Source organism: Hipposideros armiger, unplaced genomic scaffold (genome assembly GCF_001890085.2).
Source record: "Hipposideros armiger isolate ML-2016 unplaced genomic scaffold, ASM189008v1 scaffold_67, whole genome shotgun sequence".
Classification (NCBI taxonomy): Eukaryota; Metazoa; Chordata; class Mammalia; order Chiroptera; family Hipposideridae; genus Hipposideros; species Hipposideros armiger.
This window is the reverse complement of record NW_017731417.1, coordinates 3,293,931-3,313,613: the sequence shown is the minus strand read 5'-3', so window position 1 is coordinate 3,313,613 and position 19,683 is coordinate 3,293,931. Positions and strand designations below refer to the sequence as shown.

Genomic DNA, 19,683 nt, shown 5'->3' with positions numbered 1-19,683 from the left:
TGGTAACAAAAATAAGGAGAAGATAGTGCTTATGGAGTGAGTTGGTGAAGCGCTTGCCCCGAAATAGCAGGGCTGGGGAAGATTAAAGAGGGGTGGGCCTTGGCCACGTGCCCCCATCTTCGTGGACCTTCGGTTCAGGCTTTCCAAAGCTGATGAAATCTGTTCACCATCACGTGATGAGGGTCACTGTGGAAGGTAATTTGTAGGTATTTACAGCACATGAAAGCATTTACAAAATGTTTTAATTTTGTAAATAAATCAAGGTTCACCTTTAATGAATTTTGGAAGTTTTGCAAATAAATTGATTTTGTTCTGAAAAGCATGCCCTTAATAAAATCCCTGTGTTCTGAATTACAGTTAGCCACTCTGATTCATGTCATCTGACCACAAATGGGCACGTTGTGCCTGCGTTTGTCTTAGTGGAGAACTAGGCAAAGCCATATGTGGAGCCGGGAGTCCTGGAATCCTTGGCCCTGTTGGCCCCACTTCCCTTAGATCCAACTTTTGGACACCTCATTCTAGAATGAGGACAGCAGCTTCCCGGTCTAAGCCAGGCCACTTGGCTCTGTTTTGGTGGAGACTGTCTGGTTTAAGCTGTGTTGTTTTTTTCCTTTCTTTCCCCACCATAGACTGCTGTTTTCCAAAGTGAGGTTGGAGTCGCTCTGCCGGGGCCCCGATGAGGCGCTCCTCACTTGTAAGCACATGTTACAAATATGGAAATCCTGCTACAACCTAACCAACCCCAGGTAAGAGGCCAGCAGCACCTGTTTTGCGTGGTTTTTGCATGGGCCCCTGACCACCAGGGCCATCTCTGATTGGCATTTAGCAGACGTTGAGTCTGCCCCACCGTGTACCACCAGGTCACCCCGAACAGCAGATAATAGTGGTGGAGCTTTCCGTGCTCCATTTTTAACCAGATTTTCCTCCCAGTGGCTGATAAAGCCTCCAAATCATGGTTTTCTTTTGTTTTTGTTGCCATGGTGACCCACTAGGCTCAATTCACAACTGATAGCTATCTGATTTCTCTTAACTTCTTTGACAAGTCTTATCATCTTTCTGATGGTTTATAGATAGACTAGCCAGTTGTATATTCCAGATGGAATTCTTACAGTAATATTTAAAAGACCTACATAGACAACAGGCCACATCCTACTAAGGAGAGTAGAAATCACTATTGGCGTGATAAAGTATAATTTTCAAAAAGTTGAAATCATGACTCAAACAAATAGAAAATAAGCATGTATTCAAAATTTTATTTACCTCATTAACTAGTGAGGGAATTAATAAAACGTTAAGGCCCATTCAAAGAAGAATTTGAAAAATAGATATGCTGAAATGAATTTGCAAATAAATGCAAAACCAATATCCTATAGGACAATAAAATATACTGTTTGGGGTTATCTTTTCTACAGGGTGGAAATCTGTTGTATCTCGACCAGACAAAATTCATTTGCCTGATTGTCCGTTTCCTAAAGGCTAACTCTGGCCTACAGAGCTGTAAACTGGCCTTGTCAGCCCATGTCAGTCCAAGGGGCTCACCCTGCAGAGGCAGATAATCTGGGGATGGTCCACTAGTCAACCCCCAGCATGCCACTGAAAAACACCCAATAACCTATTGTGTCCATTTTCAAGTCTTGGGCAATTTTTCCTGGCATATGTTTAGATTACTAAGTGTGCCTTGCCCTATAAAGGAAGTAATTTAATAAAAAGGGATGTAATGATTCAAGTGAATTCAAACAACTGCTCATATACTCAAAAGAGTTTTCAAGTTCATAGCCAGATGTATGGACAGCCCACATTATGCTCTGAACAGTCGGGAGCCTAAAAAATGTGTAAGTCAAATGGTGAATGTGTACAAAGGGCATGGCTTGCCCAGTCCAGCCCACCAGGAGGCGGGCACGGGGGCTGGCGGCCAGGGACAGCAGCTGCTGGCCTGGGGAAGAGGAAAGGTGGGATGGGCGATAGAGAAGCAGCAGAGAACAGGTGGGGTTCAGGGTGAGATTTTGTTTTGCAAAGTTTCCGCAGTTTAAAAAAAAAACTTAAAAAGTTCAAAATCAGAGCCCTGTGAAGAGGTGGGTCCTTGTGAACTGACATGAACAGACTTGTCACCGTAAGCCCCGTGGGCAGTGCAGTTAGACGGGAAGGAGCTCGTCCTGGAACACCAGCCCCCGGTCCAGTTCCACGCCCGGCAGGCAGCCACACGACCCCTTGCAGAGGTGGGGTCACAAGAGTTAGACGAGAGAGTCCCCTTCAGAACCACAGCCTGTGGCACGTCACTGTGCCCTGTGCTCCGTCTTCCTCTTGATGAGAAGATAATCGTGAGACTGGCCTCTTCTTTTTTGTGGGTTTGTTCTGAAAATAAAGATCATCTTCATTTTGAAAAAATTCTACTTTCCTAAGTCTTTAAGCAGAAATAGAAAATGCCCATCTTTATTCTCCCTAAAAGCCCCTCACTGCTGGCCTATGAGACGCAGCAGGATTTGGGGGAGACTCGGCCATGAGCCCAGCCAACTGGAGCTACTCCCCAAGCTGGTTGCTTCTGTACTGGGGCGCATTCTTTTGCCTGGACTGCCTTTAGAAACGAGAAAATAAATCCATCAGCTTTCCCGTTGCCAATTTTCCCTCAGTTCTCCACACCTCTCCCACCTCCCCACATCTCCTCCCACTTAGCAACCAAGAATATTGAATGTGAGGAGAAAAAAATAGCAGAATTTGAAAGCTTTTTAAAAATACTTAAGCAAATGCCTGGGCTGTGTCCATACTTCCTCCATTTCCTGAAGGATCTTTCAGGGACCAGGGCAGGGAGGAACCTGGCTCCAGGCGCAGTGTCTGGGTGGCGGGTGAGGGCGGCTGGAGGAGGACCCAAGGCAGAGCTGCGCCCCCAGCCCCTCCCCCTCCAGCTACTCCCAAAGCCTGAGGGAGCTGGGGGTAGTCAAGCAGCCCCTTATTAAGAAGCTTCCTCTATGTTTGTTTGTGTAACTTTCTTTTCTCTGGGATACGAATACATGTTTCTCCTGTGGCCCTTACCATTGTGCAAATTTAGACTTCCTCCCCAGTAAGGCGCGACCCTGGCAAGAGAATAAAGCATCAAGAGGGGAGGGCTGTGTCCTCTTCGCAGCCCTCCAGCTAAAGGCAGCCCTGGGTCCAACAGCCTTGAGTCTACCGTCAGGTCACACCAGGTTCTAGAAAAGCGTAGACTCTCACGACCAAGTGCGCGAGAAGCATCCGTGCTTAAAATAATACGACTGAGCAGAAGCATCTTGGCAGGAGGCGGTTGGTTTCTCCCTGGAGAAGGTCCACACTGACGTCCCTGCCCAGGACGCCCTGATTTCTGAGCCTGATCGGTTGTGCCGGCGCCTCTGCTCAGCCCGCCAGGGCTTCTTCATGCTCCCCACCTGCTCCCAACTCCATCCTGAGATTGACACGGGCCTCCAGAGCCCTGGGACGACGAGGCACAGAGGATGACGTGGACGAGAACGGGGCCAAACTGAGACTAGGCCCAGCTCCGTGTTCTCTGCCGTTGCCTTCCTCCTTTTTATTTTCACCTGAAGGAAAATCACCGTGAGCTGGTCGCTGAACCGAGCCTTAGCCAGCTTGCAAAGAGCGTTCCACCTGCAGTCTGAGAGCGCGTCTCGCAGCGAGCACACTGGTGGGTGGCCTTCTCTCGCGTGTACATTTGGCAAGGTGTCTGTCATCTCAGAAGCCCGGATTTCTTTCCCCAGGTCTGCAGTTTGGCTTCTATTAGAATTTTGCTTGCAGAGAAATCTGTCTCGTGTCTTATCTCCTCTCTCTTAGTAGTGTCCGAGGCCCCCTCAGTTCTTGTGCATTTTGACTTGGCCACTTAAGGCAGTGTGACTTCCGGCCGGAGCCTCTCCAGGAGGTCCCAGCATCCTCCCTGATCTGAACACCAGAGCGTTTCAGCTCGGGATCGTGGTCCCCTCTCTGCTGGGACTGTACTAGGCCGTGTGTATGTGACCTTTAACCCCAGCCTTAGCCTTGCAGGATAGTTACCGCTCTTTTCACTTCATGGAGAATGAAATTGAACCTGAACATGACTAAATAACTTGCCCAAGTTTTCCCAATTAAGTAGATCTTAGAGCTAAGATTCCCACCCAGGCCTGTCTAACATTAAAGCTCCCTCCACCATTCATGCTCCCTCTCTGAGCTGACAACCAACTTCTCTTGCTTTGTTTTTACTTATTCTTGTTAACCACTGCTTTCCCCCTCTCCTCACTGCCTCTTGGGCCATCTCCATCATGGGACCATGAGCCTGGAAGAAAATGTTTTCTTCCTGATTCTTACTTTCGTCACTTACTAATGAATACCATATAAAGTCGTTGGGTTTTTTTAAGACGATTGCTTTGCTTTAAGCTCAGTTGGAAGTTGGAGACCCCATTTCACACTAACAGTCACGACCATTTTGGTGGAACTTTTTCTTTTACAAAGCAGGCTCTCATTTTATCTTCAAAGTAGCCCAAGAAAACAGGCAAATGTCATGTTATGTCAGATCCACTTTATGGATGAGAAAGTTGCGGTTCAGAGATGTTGGGTGCTCACCTTGACTCTTACAACCCAGCCTTAAGAGTCCTGGAGAAAAACAGGTGTTCCCTCTCCCGCCTGCCCACTTGCGTTTCCTATCTAAGGCCTCTCTCTTACATCCAGTATTTACTGTGTGCCAGGCCCTGTTTCAGGAGCTGGGGAGAGGCAAAGCTGTGACAAGAACTCCGGGGTTCTGACTCCTAGCCCCCCACCAGCTTGCCTCTTGTTTTTAACCTCTGTGTGGCTATGGAAGATAGAGGATTCCCAAGAAAAGCTTCCGATTACCACTATAACTTTAACCATCATTGCAATTTATTCTGAATTTTCAGTCCTAATGGGGAACAGAAATTACCTGGACGTGTACATCTCCATATGTGGGTAATTTCAGCCTATGCACCAGGGAATTGGGGTTCCTTCCAGTTTTCTCTCCCTAAATCCTCTATTAACACTCCTGCCCAGGAATGGCTTTCTTTCCCTTCCTGCCGCCCTCCTTGGGGGGTGCTTCTGGCAGCCTAATGGCCAGGCAGAGAGGAGGGGAGATAACTGGGCTGCGAGGGGAAAATCAGGTCACAGGAGGTGCCCAAGCAGTCAGTGACCCAGAGTGAGAGAGGAAGGCAACTCTCAGGCTTTCGTGAGAGAGACTGGCCACAGTGAGAGAGCTAAGGAGACTCAAGGTTGGCCAAGGCCTCCCTTTGCCTCTTCGTCCACATTCTTTGGGTAATAGCAAAGGCAGATCTTGATTGGTTAAAATTCCGAAGCCTAGAAATGGAGAACTAAAAGCTGCTTAAAGCATGCAGCACAATTCTCAGACACAACAATCAGAGTGGAAACAAAGGTACCTCCATTTTGAATAGTTCGTTATGCATATGAACTGTTTTCCAAAGGAACTATGGAAGATAAACTGAGGAATGTAACTGAATGTAGTTTCAGCAGGTTGAGGGGAAATTGATGCTGTCATTTTCAGTGAGTGACGTTCACAAGTTAAGGTTTCGGTTTCAGTTGGGGTTTCTAGCTTTGGAGTTGCAGGAGGGCCTCACCTCGGCTTCCCTACACCTAGCATTGCACCAGAAGGCTGGGAATAAGTTGTGTTCAGAAATTAGCCAGCCCTACGAACCCCAGGTGCACATGTGTAGGTACATGTGTTTATAATGGCACCTGGCGTGTGCCTAGGAGTTATCACTCCTGTGAAACCTCATGACCTCAGGTCAGACTTCCATGGTTCTATGTAGGAAGATAATCCGTATCCTCACCTGACAGGGAAGTCACAGAGGCTCAGGGAAAGTGGCCTTGCCCAAAGTGACCTACTTGTTAGGGGCAGATGTAGGATAAGAACCCAGACTCCCGGCTGCGTTCCAGGACCCAGCATCACACATGGCAGCCAGCCCTGTGCTCTGAAACTCGGCGAGATGGAAAGCCTGCAGGATTATGGCTGAAACAGACATTTCTGATCCACTCCCTCAGATTTGGTCCACCCAAAAGCCAGGCGAAACCGTTCTTTGCAATGCCAACACCTCATGGTGTTGTGTCCTAGAATCCCCAAGGCGATGAAAATTAGCACCCTATTTTGAGATGATGTCTTCCGGAAAACTAAGTGAGGAGCTATTGCAATATTCAGATTTTCTTGTAATATTTTTTGTAATGTTTATAGGAAAAACACATACATGAACAGACCAGTGCTAGAAATATTTAGTCAGTAATGTGATTAATGAAAATTTGCATGGACATTTGTGTTGCTTTCAGCTCAGAGACCTGTATTGTTTCTAGTTGTGGAAATAATTAATAGAACAGTTTCCAAAAAAAACATGTACCGAATGATGTAATAAGTACAGGCTGACAAGTAGTCTGTAACTAAAGCAAGTTTCCTTCTGTTTCCTGCGGATTTCTCTAACTACATCACTGAATGTGGAAACTGCAGCCTGGAAACCATATTAAGTTTCATACCAAATCTTGTTTGTAACCACTTTTAGCAACAGCTGCCTAGAGGAAGGAAATTGTGTCCCTTTATTGTAGAATTTGAACTTCTTAACAACAACAAAAAAATCACTCTTAAAGCCCCCAGATTTGGGTGGGGGGGACAAAAAAACATTTCAAAGAAAAACATTAAGGACTCAAACCTCAAGAGAAAGATATGCTTCTTTTTGGAGCCTCTCTGATGGAATATCATGATAGAGGCAAAAAGGAGAATGCAATTGTTTTTGCTTACCAGCTTCTTAGAATTAAAAACAAAACAAAACAAGAAACAAGAGTCTGTATGAGCTGAGGTCCCTTAACTGTTTCATTCCAGTGAGGCCTGATGTGGTCCTGCACGTGGGAGCAAGCCGGAGCGGGGGACTCGGTGTGTGCGGTGGAAGGCGGGGAGCGGGTAGGAGCAGCCGCCCTGAGGCTGGTGCCAGGAGCCTGCTGTCCCCTCCATCTGACCTTCTCCAGCTCCGGAGCACTGGATGGGGGCCGCAGCTCCAGCTGACTTAGTGACCTCCCACCCCCTGTTCCTCATCTGTTAAACAGGAGCATCAGCCACGCGATTAATCTGAAAGGCTTATTCTGCAACACAAACGAGCCCGGGGTTGTGCTCGCCCTCTGAAAAGTAGGGGCCTGGGGTTCTCGAGTCCGGCTGTACATTAGACCCATCTGGGGAGCTTTGAAAAGTGTTGACTGCCCCAGAGATTCTGTTGGTTGTTTTTTGTTGTTGTTTTTTTGTATGCTGGAATGGGACCTGGGATCCGTGTTTTTTAGAAACGCCCCGGGTGATTTTCTTGTGCAGCGAGGGCTGTGGAGCACTGGTGTTGAGGGTCCCAGGTTCATAAAGACTATTCAAGGAGTGTGGGTTTGGGCTTGATGCATTCTAAGACTTAGAAGCATGGAATGCCCTTTTCCCCTGTAAGGTGGATGGAGAGCCTGGCTTGTAGTTTTTATTTTTATATCTTATAAGGACTCAAGAGAGGCTAAAATTAGCAAGGGTCTGTGCATATGGTTTAAGCCGTGTTTCTGGTCTTGAATGCTGAAAGGAATCCCAGCCCAGGCTGGGCAGGAAGCAGGCTGCCGTGTAATAAATGGAAACGTGCTGAAGGACATCAAAAACGCATTTCAGGAGCTGGTATTGGTTGATTCTGTTTCCTCCCCGCCCACCCTTCAAATGACTGACACTTTCTAGCTGTGTTTTGCAGTGATTCTGGACGTGGGAGCAGCCTCTTAGATAGAACCATTGCTGACAGACGACAGCTTAATACAATCACTTTGCCAGACTTCAGCGATCCCGAGACAGGTGAGAATAAATAGCCAGAGGGGATGGAATGGCATCAACTGTGGGTCCTGGCCCCAAGAGATGTGGGGTGAAGACACCCAGGGACTGGGGGCTGGGAAAACTCTCATGCAAATTGGTAAAACTCTCAAGGTGCATTTTCTGTGGTATCTTTCTCAAGTCCCTGTTCACAGTGGGGAAAGTAATATTGCATGCCCAACAGAACTCTTTGAAATCTTTCTATTTTTCCCCTTGCTCTTGGAGTCTAAAATTCGAAACTAAAATTAGATTGTTCCCTTCTCCATCAAGCTTCCCCTCTGCCTTTCTGTTTCTCCCTCTCGCTTTAGATTTCAGACCTTACTGAAGTCGAGTTTTGATTTCTAATTAGTTGCACATATGAACACACATACATCCAGCAAAAGACCCTGTAGGGAGGCAGGTGGGTTCTGAGCTTCTAATTCTGTGGGTCCCACATGGAGGCCTGTAGCACTTCCTGCCTCTGAGCAAATATTTACACCTTGGCGTTTGTGTTTCCACATTTGCCTAAGTACAGAGTAATAAATACACCTCTGTAATTCCCAGCAGTCCAAACAAGTAATTCTAATAGTGATATTCAGTGGCAATTTGGAGGACTCGACAGACCCACAAAATATACAGAAATGCATTCTGCTCTGAGCCTCAAAGGTAATTCTGGTGCATTTGGAACCTAGTTCTGTTGCTTCTCCCGCACCCCACTGGGGCCCGTGAGAGGCTTCATCTCCACCTGGGTGTGCCTGGTCTTTTGTGGGCTGGCATCATGAAAGGAGCCTCCAGGCTCTTCTGCCCTTGGCCAGGTCCCAGCTCTTGACCAAGCCCTTCCAAAGAAAGTTAGAGAGCATCCCTGAGGCATGCACAGCCATCTCCTGGAAAATCTCAGCTGGGATGGGAGAGCTAGGGCCTCTGGGAGCCGGGGGTGATACTCAAGCCCATCCTCACAGCTACCTACAGACTGCGTTCCTATGCTAGGCTCCCTTTCACCAATTCAAAGTTGACTTAAGAAGTGTAATCCCAGGGCCCTGGGGCTCCTAGGTCAAAAGAGCACTGGGCATTGGGAGCAGCACAAATTGCAAATTAGGGCAGTTTCACATGGCTGGCAGCCACTGCTCAACATGCAGACTGACTGAGCCATAGAGAAAGTCTTCCCTGCGATGGCCCGACCCCTGGAGGGGTAGATCAGCAGTCCTTGGTGGGATTAGACTGCAAGCAAGTCAGCCAGAGACTCTGATGCAATAGCTCAGCCAAGTGCTACTCATGGGTCCATCCAGTCCTGCTAGAGACACTGTCTAACCATCCTCATTACTGTAAAGGGAAGGTCAGGCTGTCAGGACAAGCCCCTGCAAGGGGAGGCTTGACCCACAGAGAAGAGGAGGTGACGCTGAGTTAGCTGCGGTGGCTGCCCAGGTCTGTCTTCCTCCTGTGGCCCCTCCCCAGGATCCTGTGAGGACAGTCGTACTAAATTCAGACCCCTTTTCCTCCTCCGGCGTGGACCTTAATTTCCCCAAGACTTTAATGCCACATCACACTGAATACAGATAGTGGCAGAAAGTAAGTGAGGCCCTTGCTATCCATGCTCCCCTCTGCCCCTGGGGACATGTTCCCTGGAGCCCTCAGGAGGTTCCCTCTTAGGTTAAACCTTCTCAGAGGCCGTACTGCCCAGGTGAGGCGTGTCTATGTGGCACAGTCAGGGGGTCGCTACCCCCTTGTCCTTAGTGGTGTTGATGCTTCCCTCTCTCGCTCACTCTGGGAGCCCAGGGCGTTGGAGCCGGATTGCTGGTGGAGGTGCCCTTGAACGACAGGAGAAAACCACAGCTTGCCAGGCACTGGCCAGTAACCATTTTATCATTGTTGTTGCTGTGCTATCCGCAGGAATCCCTCCGAGACTCCTTTCGCCAGCCCTGCTCCCAGAGCCCCGCAGTGTTGGTTTACATACCACCAGTTACTTACTCAGGAGGCCAGGGAGTCAGAAAAGTGGAGGCCATGTTAGCAGGCCTTATCCATTGCAGACGGGTTGTAAATAAGAGTAAAATATTCTGAAAGGATAATTTAAATCAAAGAGACATAAAAAGTAGGGAAGCTCACCTGAAAGTGGGAAAGATGCCTCCATCTTGATTAACAAAAGCCAGCACTGTAAGTTCGGCTCAGCGGGCAGCGCAGAAGGCCAGCGCCTTCTTCCTTGTACACCTGTGGGGATGGCCTGTTTTGTAAACGACCCACAGGTTTTGTTAACTCTCATGCAGAAGGTGCCACAGAGAAGTTTTGCTTCTATCCCTGCCCCTCCATCTCGTCTTTCCCTAAAGGTAACCATTTTTATTAGCTTTTCTGTTTACTCTTCCAGGGTTTTTTCATGCAGATGCGCATAGATATTATTTCCCAGCCCCCTTACATAAAAATAGCGTGGTCCATACGCTGTTCAGCACCCAGCACTTTGCACTTTACAGCATATCCTAAGGACCCCCCATATCCATCCATAGAGACTGTCCTCATTCTCCTCTACAACAACGACGTATTTTACGAACCACAAATTTCACATTCCAGACTTACCCATCCAGCATTACCGCAGCCATTTTCCCGCTCTTTGTCACAGCTGTCAGTTCTCATGGTGCTGAAGGAGACTGGCTCGTTTTGAATATCTACTGCCCATTTAGGAAAGCAACTGGGTTAGAGAGAAAAAGAGAGAAGGGACTTATCCACGGTAACCAATGGTCCCAAATCAAACCCAAGTGAGTGTGAGGTCGGCTGTGGTCTGAGAGCACCCAGCCCTGGTGGTGACAGCTTATCAGTAGGGTTGGTCCACGCCACACCCAGCGCTTCACTGAATTCCCTCATTTAAAGAGCACAGGCATCCGACACGAGCAATGCCGGACAGTGTCGGCAGGGATGTGGCCAAAGCCATGGGGACTTGCACGGTCATGAGCCTGCCAGTTCTGAATCGCACTGACTCCTTTGTGAAGCCACCGCCCCTCGCGGATCACTTGTTTTTATGTTCCAGAACTAAAATTTATGTTCTATTTAGTTTTTAAGTTTCTATTGTGGAAAAATGTCAAATATACCAAAAGAGTGATACTAATATATATGAATTTCCATGTGCCTACCGCCAGCCTTCAGCAATTAGTATTTTTTTCATCTATCTCTCCTACCCCACATGTAGTTTTTGTAAAGTATTTTAAAGAAAATCCCAGACATCATATTTCGCGTGTCAGAATTTCAGTATATATGTCAGACAGATAAGAACTTTTTAAAAATATAACCACAATGCCATTATTATACATCTGGGTCATAAAGTGCAGGCTCAGTTTCTTGATTTTGGAAGTGGTTCATTAACTAGAATATGGTTTTCCACCTCTGAAATTGTCCACATGCAGATCTGTGGAATAACATAAGGGGAACCCATGTCTAGAAGTTTCGGACTGGCCACGTCCACTGTGGCTAATAGAGTGGACATTGGTTTTACTAAATGGATGTGGCAAGCTGAAAAAGTCCCCCTTGAAGAAAATCATTTCCCTTCTAATATCACCTCTGGCTCTCCTTTTCCCCTACCTCTGTCATCTGATGGTCCCAACCATCAAAAAAGAGGACTCAAATGGAGTGACAGTCTTAACTTCAAAGCCATGAACCATCGTCCTTTCTTTGCAATAGTTGGTAGTTCCTTAAATAGAGGATGAAAAACGTTTTTCCTTCCTTTGGCCTCTGAAACAGGATGTGGAATAGGGGATTTATGTTTAATCACTGGCAGATATTACTGGTCACCTATCCAAAGCAAAATAATTCCATGAACTTGAAAGTTGGGTCCATTTTTGTCTGGGTGGTGTCTCTGAGATGGTCTCCCATCGCTGGGTGTCTCTCCAGCTGTAAGACGTGAAGGCGGCAGCCAGTGAACCCAACCATAGACCAGCTCAGAAAGGGAGCTTAGCACTCCCTTGTCAGGATGCTGGGACCAAGATGTCTTGTTGCACCTTAGTGTCTACACCGAGGAAAACCTTAGTTTTCAGATAAGCTTTATGTAAGTGCTTCTCATAAAACAATAAATAAATAAAATAAAAATCTAAGAAAAGTCAAGTTCTGACCCTTTCCAACTGAAAAGCAAGTCATTTCCTCCAGAATGTCCTGGCTATTGTAGGTTAAAGATGTGGTATTTTTAGTGAAACGTACTGCTGAGTCTGCCCAGGTAAACCTGAGTTATTTTTATTCCATGATGTGGTTCCAGACAATTAAATAACCAGTGGAAAAACAACAAATTTGTTTTCTTCGAAAAATACCTGTATTCTATTGTCAAGTAGAGGAATGATTGTGTATTACATGACCTCCTTTTCTTTGCAGCTTATGTGAGTATATTAAAAGCTAGTTTATTTTTTTCTTTGTGTTTCTAAAGGTTTTTTTTTTTTGCCTTTATCCTTTTTTTTTTCTCTTTCACCTTTTTAGTGTCAGATTCCTCCTCCTCCTCTTCTCTTTCAAGAACCGAATCTCCTCTCCACCTGTTTGTATCTTCTCATCTTCATTCTCATCCCAAACCCGATACCTTTGTGTGGCCCCCAGCAGCTCATTCATTCAGTGACCCAGGTCCCCGCCGGGAACCCTCTCTGTGTAAACATGGTTTATGGTTTTTCCTTTCTTGTTAGATCTGTTTCATTTGCCTGATGTTTCATTTTCTGATAACCTTCCTAACTGATAAGCTGGATAAGAAACTGCATCAAGCTCATCTGAGAGAAAACCTTGCTAATTTGAAAATCCAAAAGCTGTTTGGAGCGGGAGGAGATATTGGTGCCCAAGATCCAGCCGCCTTTTTGGAAAGGAAAGGAAATCTGTTTTTTAAACAGAATAAATAGAAGCTTTTCTAGAATATCACTCCTAGTTCTCGGGTACTTCTGTGCTTTCCCGGAGTTAATATAAACACATCAAAATTCTGTTTTTTAAAAAGGCAAATTAGAACAACTGGCAAACGATAATTTATTCCTAAATATTTCTGGTTTCCAAGTTAGAAATTCGTTTGACAAGTCAATGGTAATCAAGCTAGTATTCTAAAGATAACGGTCATATGCCCTTGAAATATGTGGTTCTCTGTGTGCATTCAAACCACACAGAGAGCTTTGAAACTGTAGACCCCCTGGGCCCAACCCCAGAGCTTGGTAGGCCTGAGGTGGAGCCCAGGAATCCGCGTTGATAAAAAACACCCTCTTATCATCCCAGTGCCAGTGGGTTAGGCACCACATTTTGAAAAACAGTGTTACAAATTGGTTTTCATTTCCAAGGAAGGAAAACAGGATTTGTGTCATGAAACCATGCAGAAAAATGGAACATTATTTTAATCTAATCGTTTAAACGACACAGAGATTTGAAAGTCCATTTCAGGATGTTCAGGACATGTCAGTGAAAACAAAATCCCTGTATTAAAACGAAACAATGGTTGATGAAGCTCTTAAATGGTCCCTAAATATGGGGCTCACCAGGAGAGCCCACCCTTGTTTTCTTTCACTCATTTATTTCATGTTCACTTTACTGGCAGCACGGCCAGAAAATTTAATCTCTGTATCCATGATTTATAAGGGCTCATCTTTGTTCCAAATGCTCAGTTATATGCTCAACAAAAGCTCATAAGAGGAACTACTGCCAGAAAGAGCTACTTTCTCTAAAGTAGTCGTCTTTCAGATGGCTAACCTACTGTGTTACACACACACACACACACACACACACACACACACACACACACACACGGCCAGAATGAGGCTATCACCTAAAATACATCAGCCAAACCAAGAAACTCACTGACCTTACTTCTCTGCATGCTCAGTGTTCTGACCTTTATCTTAATGGCAATCCCAGTTTTTATGAAATGGAAGATGAAGAGAATGCTTATAAACTGCTTATGTTGTTTTTAATCCACTTCTCAAAATAGACATTTTCCCTTAAAACAATGCCTAGGGGCAATTGCCAGCGTCAGTTCTTCCAGAAAAATTGTCTTTTATGTTGACTTTTGACCAGTTTTTTTAATCATAAAATGGGATCTGACTGTTCCAGAAGAACTTTATATGTTCCCACTGCCCTGTCCACTCCTGTGGGCAGAGCAAACCCACCAACCTCCACCCCCTGCCAGTATTTATCACGCTGCCACCCAGGGACCCTGTGTTCCTTTAAGATCAAAGTCCTGTCTCGTCCAGTGAGGCACTTATGTCAAATTAATTAGTTAATTGTCAGGGTGCTGAGCACCCGCTGGGCTTTTTGCTGAATGTACTGCGTCCCAGGCAGTGCTCATTTGTTTATATTTTGTGAAGCTCATCTTTCCCCCTTAGGGAGTACCTCGCCAGTAAGCAGGTATTTTAACTAAGTCCGAAGTGTCCAAGAGTGTTTTTTCCCCCATAGATGCAACACTTAGTTAGAGAAGGGGAATGCATACCATATGTTACTGATAAATATAGAATTTCCTAATTAAAGTTGTTATGAATTTGAATCCCAACTCTTTCCATTCGGACAGCTAGCCAAGACCTAAAGTTTTATGAATGCCTCCCTCCAATCCTTTGACCTAATTGAAATGAAAACTAGCCCAACCCCACAAACTGTTGAATCATAATCAGGGTTAATATGTGGAAAGACCTGAAAACTACTTGTTTGATGACTTTCCGTTTCCCTTTGGAATTTCCCGCCTTGGAAACAAAACATGTTACATGAATTGTTCAACTTTCATGTGCTGGGTGAGCATTTAAAATGTAGAGGGGAATGCCCAGTTGGCCGTTTTTTTATTTAAAAAAAAACAATCATTGTTCATGGGGAAATGTGTCACACTTGAATTGAAACCTGATTCCGGACAGCCAGACTTGCAGTTGGAAGGTTATTAGAACTCTATTTGCTTTTTTAGCCATAATTTTGATTTTTCAAATGTTTCGTTTCTTGGTTTTAATTTTTGGTTTGATTTGTTGTTCCAAGGCAACTCTCCAGAAGTATACTTTCATGGTTTTCCCTCCCTTTTTTCAGTTAGTAAGTAGTTTACCAATCTATCTGTTAACCTTCCTGAGGGTCCCCAGAATCACGCTTCCCTCCACCATGGAACGTGTGTTGTTGGTTGTTGGTTGTTGACTGTTGAGAATGTTGAGCTGCCACCTGCCTGTCCACCCCGCCACCTGGGGCTCGTCTCTCCTGGGATTCTAATGCTTCCGCTGCAGCTTGGGTTTAAATGCCGAGGAGGCAGTACTTGTGTGGGAAGGACCACAGAAGGAGGCACTGCGGGAAGGATGCCCAAGTGAGGTGTGCTGGGGAGGGGAAGTGTGGGCACCAGTCTCCCCGGTGCGGGTTGTCTGTAAATTTGGGGTAGAGGGAACCAGTTGAATCTTAAAGTTCCTTTCCCGTTCAACCATTGTTGCTCCATAGAAACACAATTCTAATCATTCATTTTCCTAAAATAAGCTAAACAGACATTATACAACTTCAACGACATCTACCAAGATTTAAAGGAGATGAAGCAACTCCATGGGTGTAGGCCTCGTGTGTTCGGTGGTGTTCTTTTAAGGCGTTTGTGAATTATCACATTTTCCAAAGGATGTTTCTTAGACAACGGATGCTCCCTGGTCAGATATTTTGGGGAAATAGTACATGTCCCTCCTAGAGACTCACAGTCACATTAGCACATGAAAGGCTCTGAGAAGCCTGGCAGTTCAAAAACTTCAAGGCTCCCTTCACTTTGACCCAGTGTTCCCCAGCTGATTGCGTCATTTTCCACCCTGTGGAATCACTGTTCCAGGGACTGCATCTTGGGAAATGCTAATGGTGAGCCAACGCGCTCAAGGTCTGAGCCTTCACCGCTCTGGCAAACATACCCCAGAGAGTTGATTTCCCCTCTGAAATTCAGCTCAGCCTAGCCGTGGCTTTATTTTTCTTTAAAAAGTCCAAAACAGAAAAGAGGTATGTTTGGTATTGTCCTCATATTAGGGGTTTTTTGGGGGGCTTGGGGGGAAGGTTTCATTGCCCGGGTCCTTTTAACATTGGACTCCTCAGATACATTAAAAATTTTTGATTTTCAGAAAGTCAGGTTACATTAAAATCATCAAGCAGCCCTTGTTAGTTAAAATGAGGCTTCCTATTTTTTTCCTGAAGCTTGATATGTTTATACAAGGTACAGTAATACCTTGGTTTGCAAGCATAATTCGTTCCGGAAGCAAACTACTCGTATTGCAAGACATCGCTCGTTTACCACATTAAAATGTGGTATTAGAAATGTTTGCTCGTCTTGCGGAACACTCACAAACCAAGTTACTCGCAATCCAAGGTTTTACTACACTTGTATTCTCTGTTTTCCATAGAAGCAGCTCCAACTCTCTCAAAGGTCAGGAAACCTGGGTTCACGGGCCAGTTCTGCAGAAGGACCCAGGCAGCTCACTCTCCCTGGGCCTTAGTTTCCTCCTCCGTAAAGATGTAAGTTTCTCGTTCTCCTGTCCACACGCGCCTTTATGGTTTGCTGCTCGGTGAGCCTGACTTCAGGCCTCAGTCGGATGGGTGCCCTTCTCCCCAAGCTGCAGCCCAGGCAGCTGTGGCTCCCAGGGGAAGGTGACCCGGCCAGTGGGATGAGCCGCATTGGAGCACGGCCACCCAGGGCTCTCTCCACACTGCCCGGCACTGCTTAGACTTGAGGACCCCCCGCGCCCCCATTCTTAGTGCTCTAACAGTCATCGTTTTGGAGAATAATGTGTGTTGATGTTTTATTCTCCTCTCCAAGAATGCTAAAATCATGAATGCCGACTTGGGTTCTTGGCTCAGGCTTTCGTATCACCGGTTCTGGTGCAAATGCTGCTCTCTTTAGGAATGCAGCACAGGGAGAAGAGAGAAGCAGACTAATGAAACAACACGCCTCTCAAATGCAGTGAGGTTGAGAAATAAATTCAGGGTAGCCTGAATTTATGTATGGCCAGTATTTTATTATTGACTTTGCATTTCCGAACATTCGAAAATGTATGTCATGATCAGGAAGTGACCAGTCAGGTGGTCGATTTCACCCTCTGCTCCCGCTTAATAGGTTTTTTTTATATAAAATCTATATTTGAAAAAGTTATTCCATGGATGATCTGCTACATTTGAGGGGTGGCACTTTTAGAAATTCAGCCCTAATGATTCAAATATAAACCTTTTCTTGTTATTTTAATTAAAGTCTCCTTAATTAGTTCATGGTGCCTTTAAATAAGACTGAATGGAATTTTAGGAGATGGAAAAGTCAGTGATGATAACAACTGGCTCTCAGATACAAGTTCAGAAATCTTATGTCCAGTAATTAGAATTCTGCCCAAACCTGGGAGGCTGTTCCCACACATTCAAAGACAAACACAGCCTTCCCCATGCAGAGGGCACTTCAGTGCAGAGACACAGCCCCACGAACGTGCTACAGGGAGGGCTTCAATGGAGGTGGGAGCATCTGCCCGGTGTGGTCCCCCAGAAAGTACTGTCTCCAGCCAGAGCCATGGCGCGGCTCGCGCACAGCTGGCATCGTCCTGCATGCGTGTGAACGCTTCCCTCCACGCTTCCGTGTGACCGCCTGGCCCTGCCAACACCCACCAGCCGCCTGCCGGCACGCCCCCGCATGCCCACTGGCGACTACATATCCCAGCCTCTCCCTGCCTTACGGGATCCTTCCCTAAAGCTTTCCCTGGAAAGAACTTTCCCCTTTTAGGAGAAGACACATCCTGTCAGGTTTCAGCTGTGCTTGATATTCTGTTAAAGTCATTTGGAAATTGTGATCTCGTCTGGGGACCGTGGGTTTGGCTGTCCTGATTTGTTTGGCTGTCTTAATCTCTTTTCCACTCAGTGAAAAAGGAAAGCAACTAGGAGAGTGGTGACCACAGTTATTTATCAGAGGATCCCACACGCAGGAGGCCTCATTGTCAGTGGGAGGTGGGTGGGGCCAGGCAGTTACCTGTCAAGCCGCTACAGCCCCGCGCCCTCCTCACTTGGTCGACACCCTATGAAGAGGGGGGATGGCAGCTTTCACGGGATGAGAAATGTGGAAGGGAGATCTCACAGTGCAGTTCAAGGAGCCCACCACCCCAAATCAGCTTCCTCACAATAACAGGACCACCACCAGCGGAGATGGGGATTGTCCTAACACCCATGGGGGGTGGGGACATACCAAAATATTTAATATTAGTTTAAAAAAAAAAAGGAGGGTGCATAGAAAAGATGCTTAATTTGAGGGCTGAAGTGAGAGTGGACTCGCATATCTCTGTTCTCCCTTCAAAAAGTAAGAGGTCATCATCCCTAGTACTCAGCCGCAACCAACCACCTGCAGCCTAGAGGACACTCTGGTCCTTAAGGCACAGGGGGCAGGTGTGAGAAGGTCACTGGGCTGCCAGCCGTCCACAGTATTGGACTGCTTTGCTTCCAATCTCATCTTGAGAAACAAATTCTTTTCCTGCTAAAAATGAAAAAATTTAAGCACAGCTCTGGCAGAATGCTTAGTCATTTAGATTGCTGTTTAGTATTCAGGCTCTTTAAGAAGTGGAACTGCTGCTTTTTTTTCTTTCTTTCTTATTTTAATGGTTTTGGGGGCACAGCTTCTAAGAACTGGAAGCTGAATAAACTCTATTGACAGATAACATTGAATCACTTCAGGGTGGAGGGAAAATATAAATACAGAGGTTCATTCGCAGCGGGTGACTCCGAAAACACGGGGAAGGCAGGTGTCTGCTGCAGCGGCATTAGGCAGAGAGAATGTGGGTGACAGGCAGAGAGATGGGACTTGGGGTGGGGCCACGTGCACCATCATTGTCCCATATTCATGCTCAGGAGGCTCCTGAGTTAATTCTGGGGCTGGGAAGCAAAGAGCCGCCCCGAATCCAGAGCACACACGTGAGCTATGTGCGCTGATGTCTCTGGTGGAGGATTTTTTCCACACATTATGTAACAGTTGTCCCTTGTTCCTGGGCTGTGATGCTCGCCAAGTCACTAAGTGGACAGGATTTCATCTGCGATCCAGTTTATCTTGTACATGCTGTGAAGATATGAGGGGACAGGGAAGGTGGACTTCCTTCAGACTGTAGCCACTTAATGCCACCAGTCAAAAGGACAGCTGGAATATAAATATATGCCATGCTTTCAGTGACCCTGTTTGTGAAAATTCAGGGTCATCAAACATAACCAAGTCACATAATTTATTATGCTTTTGGCTTAACAAAATGATTGGCTCTGAGATCCCTTTGGTGAACTTGGGTGAAATACGGTTCCCATGTGATTGCCATATTCAAGGTCTATGTGAAATTGAACCACAGGTGTAGTGTGCTTTGGAAAAAGGATTTTTGTAGAGGCTTCAGCTGCAAAGGCAATTTGAGCTGGCTGTTCCCAGTGTCCTACTTGTGACAGGGTTTCTCAACAGGCTGCGGCATATGATAGGAGCATGGGTCAGAAAACCTCGGTTTGGGAGGGGTGCAGAGCTTGACTCACAGCTTCCCAGGGTCCGTGGCTTGGTTCCTAGACCCTATGAAGAAATGCGTCTTTACCGTAGCTCCTGGGTCCTCACCTTGCCGTCCCCTGTTCCACCGCACCCCACCCCACCCCACATGGTGGTCCAAGGGGAGCCCAGATAAAAACCCTGGGTTTAGGATCAGAATAATCCTTCAAGTGGCACTTTGCCTCCGTGTCAGGTGTCCAAGATAACATTTCCTCTTGGGCATCTGGGTGAGGGAAGCAAAAGCAGTTGGCATGAGGAAGTACCCATCTCCTCAGCTCTGGGGCCTATGTCCCCCTGGACCATTAAGGCAATTAGGTCACAGAAGCCGGGCCAGATTTTAGGCCGAGCTCTCACTGCCCGCATTAGCTGTCAGTTCCTCTTGTTTCATAGTGGCTTTTCAGAGCCACTATGTCCTGTGACAGGGACTTGCTGGAGCACAGCAGCTGCTCAG

The 19,683-nt window shown here is 46.3% G+C and overlaps 1 protein-coding gene across 3 annotated transcripts in view; it reads left to right on the top strand.

Annotated features, from left to right (window-relative positions):
* The window catches only part of TTC7B (tetratricopeptide repeat domain 7B), a 134,976-nt gene that overhangs the window by 56,763 nt on the left and 58,530 nt on the right, over positions 1–19,683 (top strand). Inside the window, exons 9-12 of one of the 3 annotated variants that reach the window (XM_019642328.1) lie at positions 630–746; positions 7,704–7,801; positions 12,236–12,397; positions 14,732–14,782. In XM_019642328.1, the coding sequence (XP_019497873.1) occupies positions 630–746; positions 7,704–7,801; positions 12,236–12,397; positions 14,732–14,782 (428 nt within the window). The remainder of the gene's footprint in view (positions 1–629; positions 747–7,703; positions 7,802–12,235; positions 12,398–14,731; positions 14,783–19,683) is intronic. The other 2 variants (XM_019642329.1, XM_019642330.1) reach the window with 2 other exon arrangements.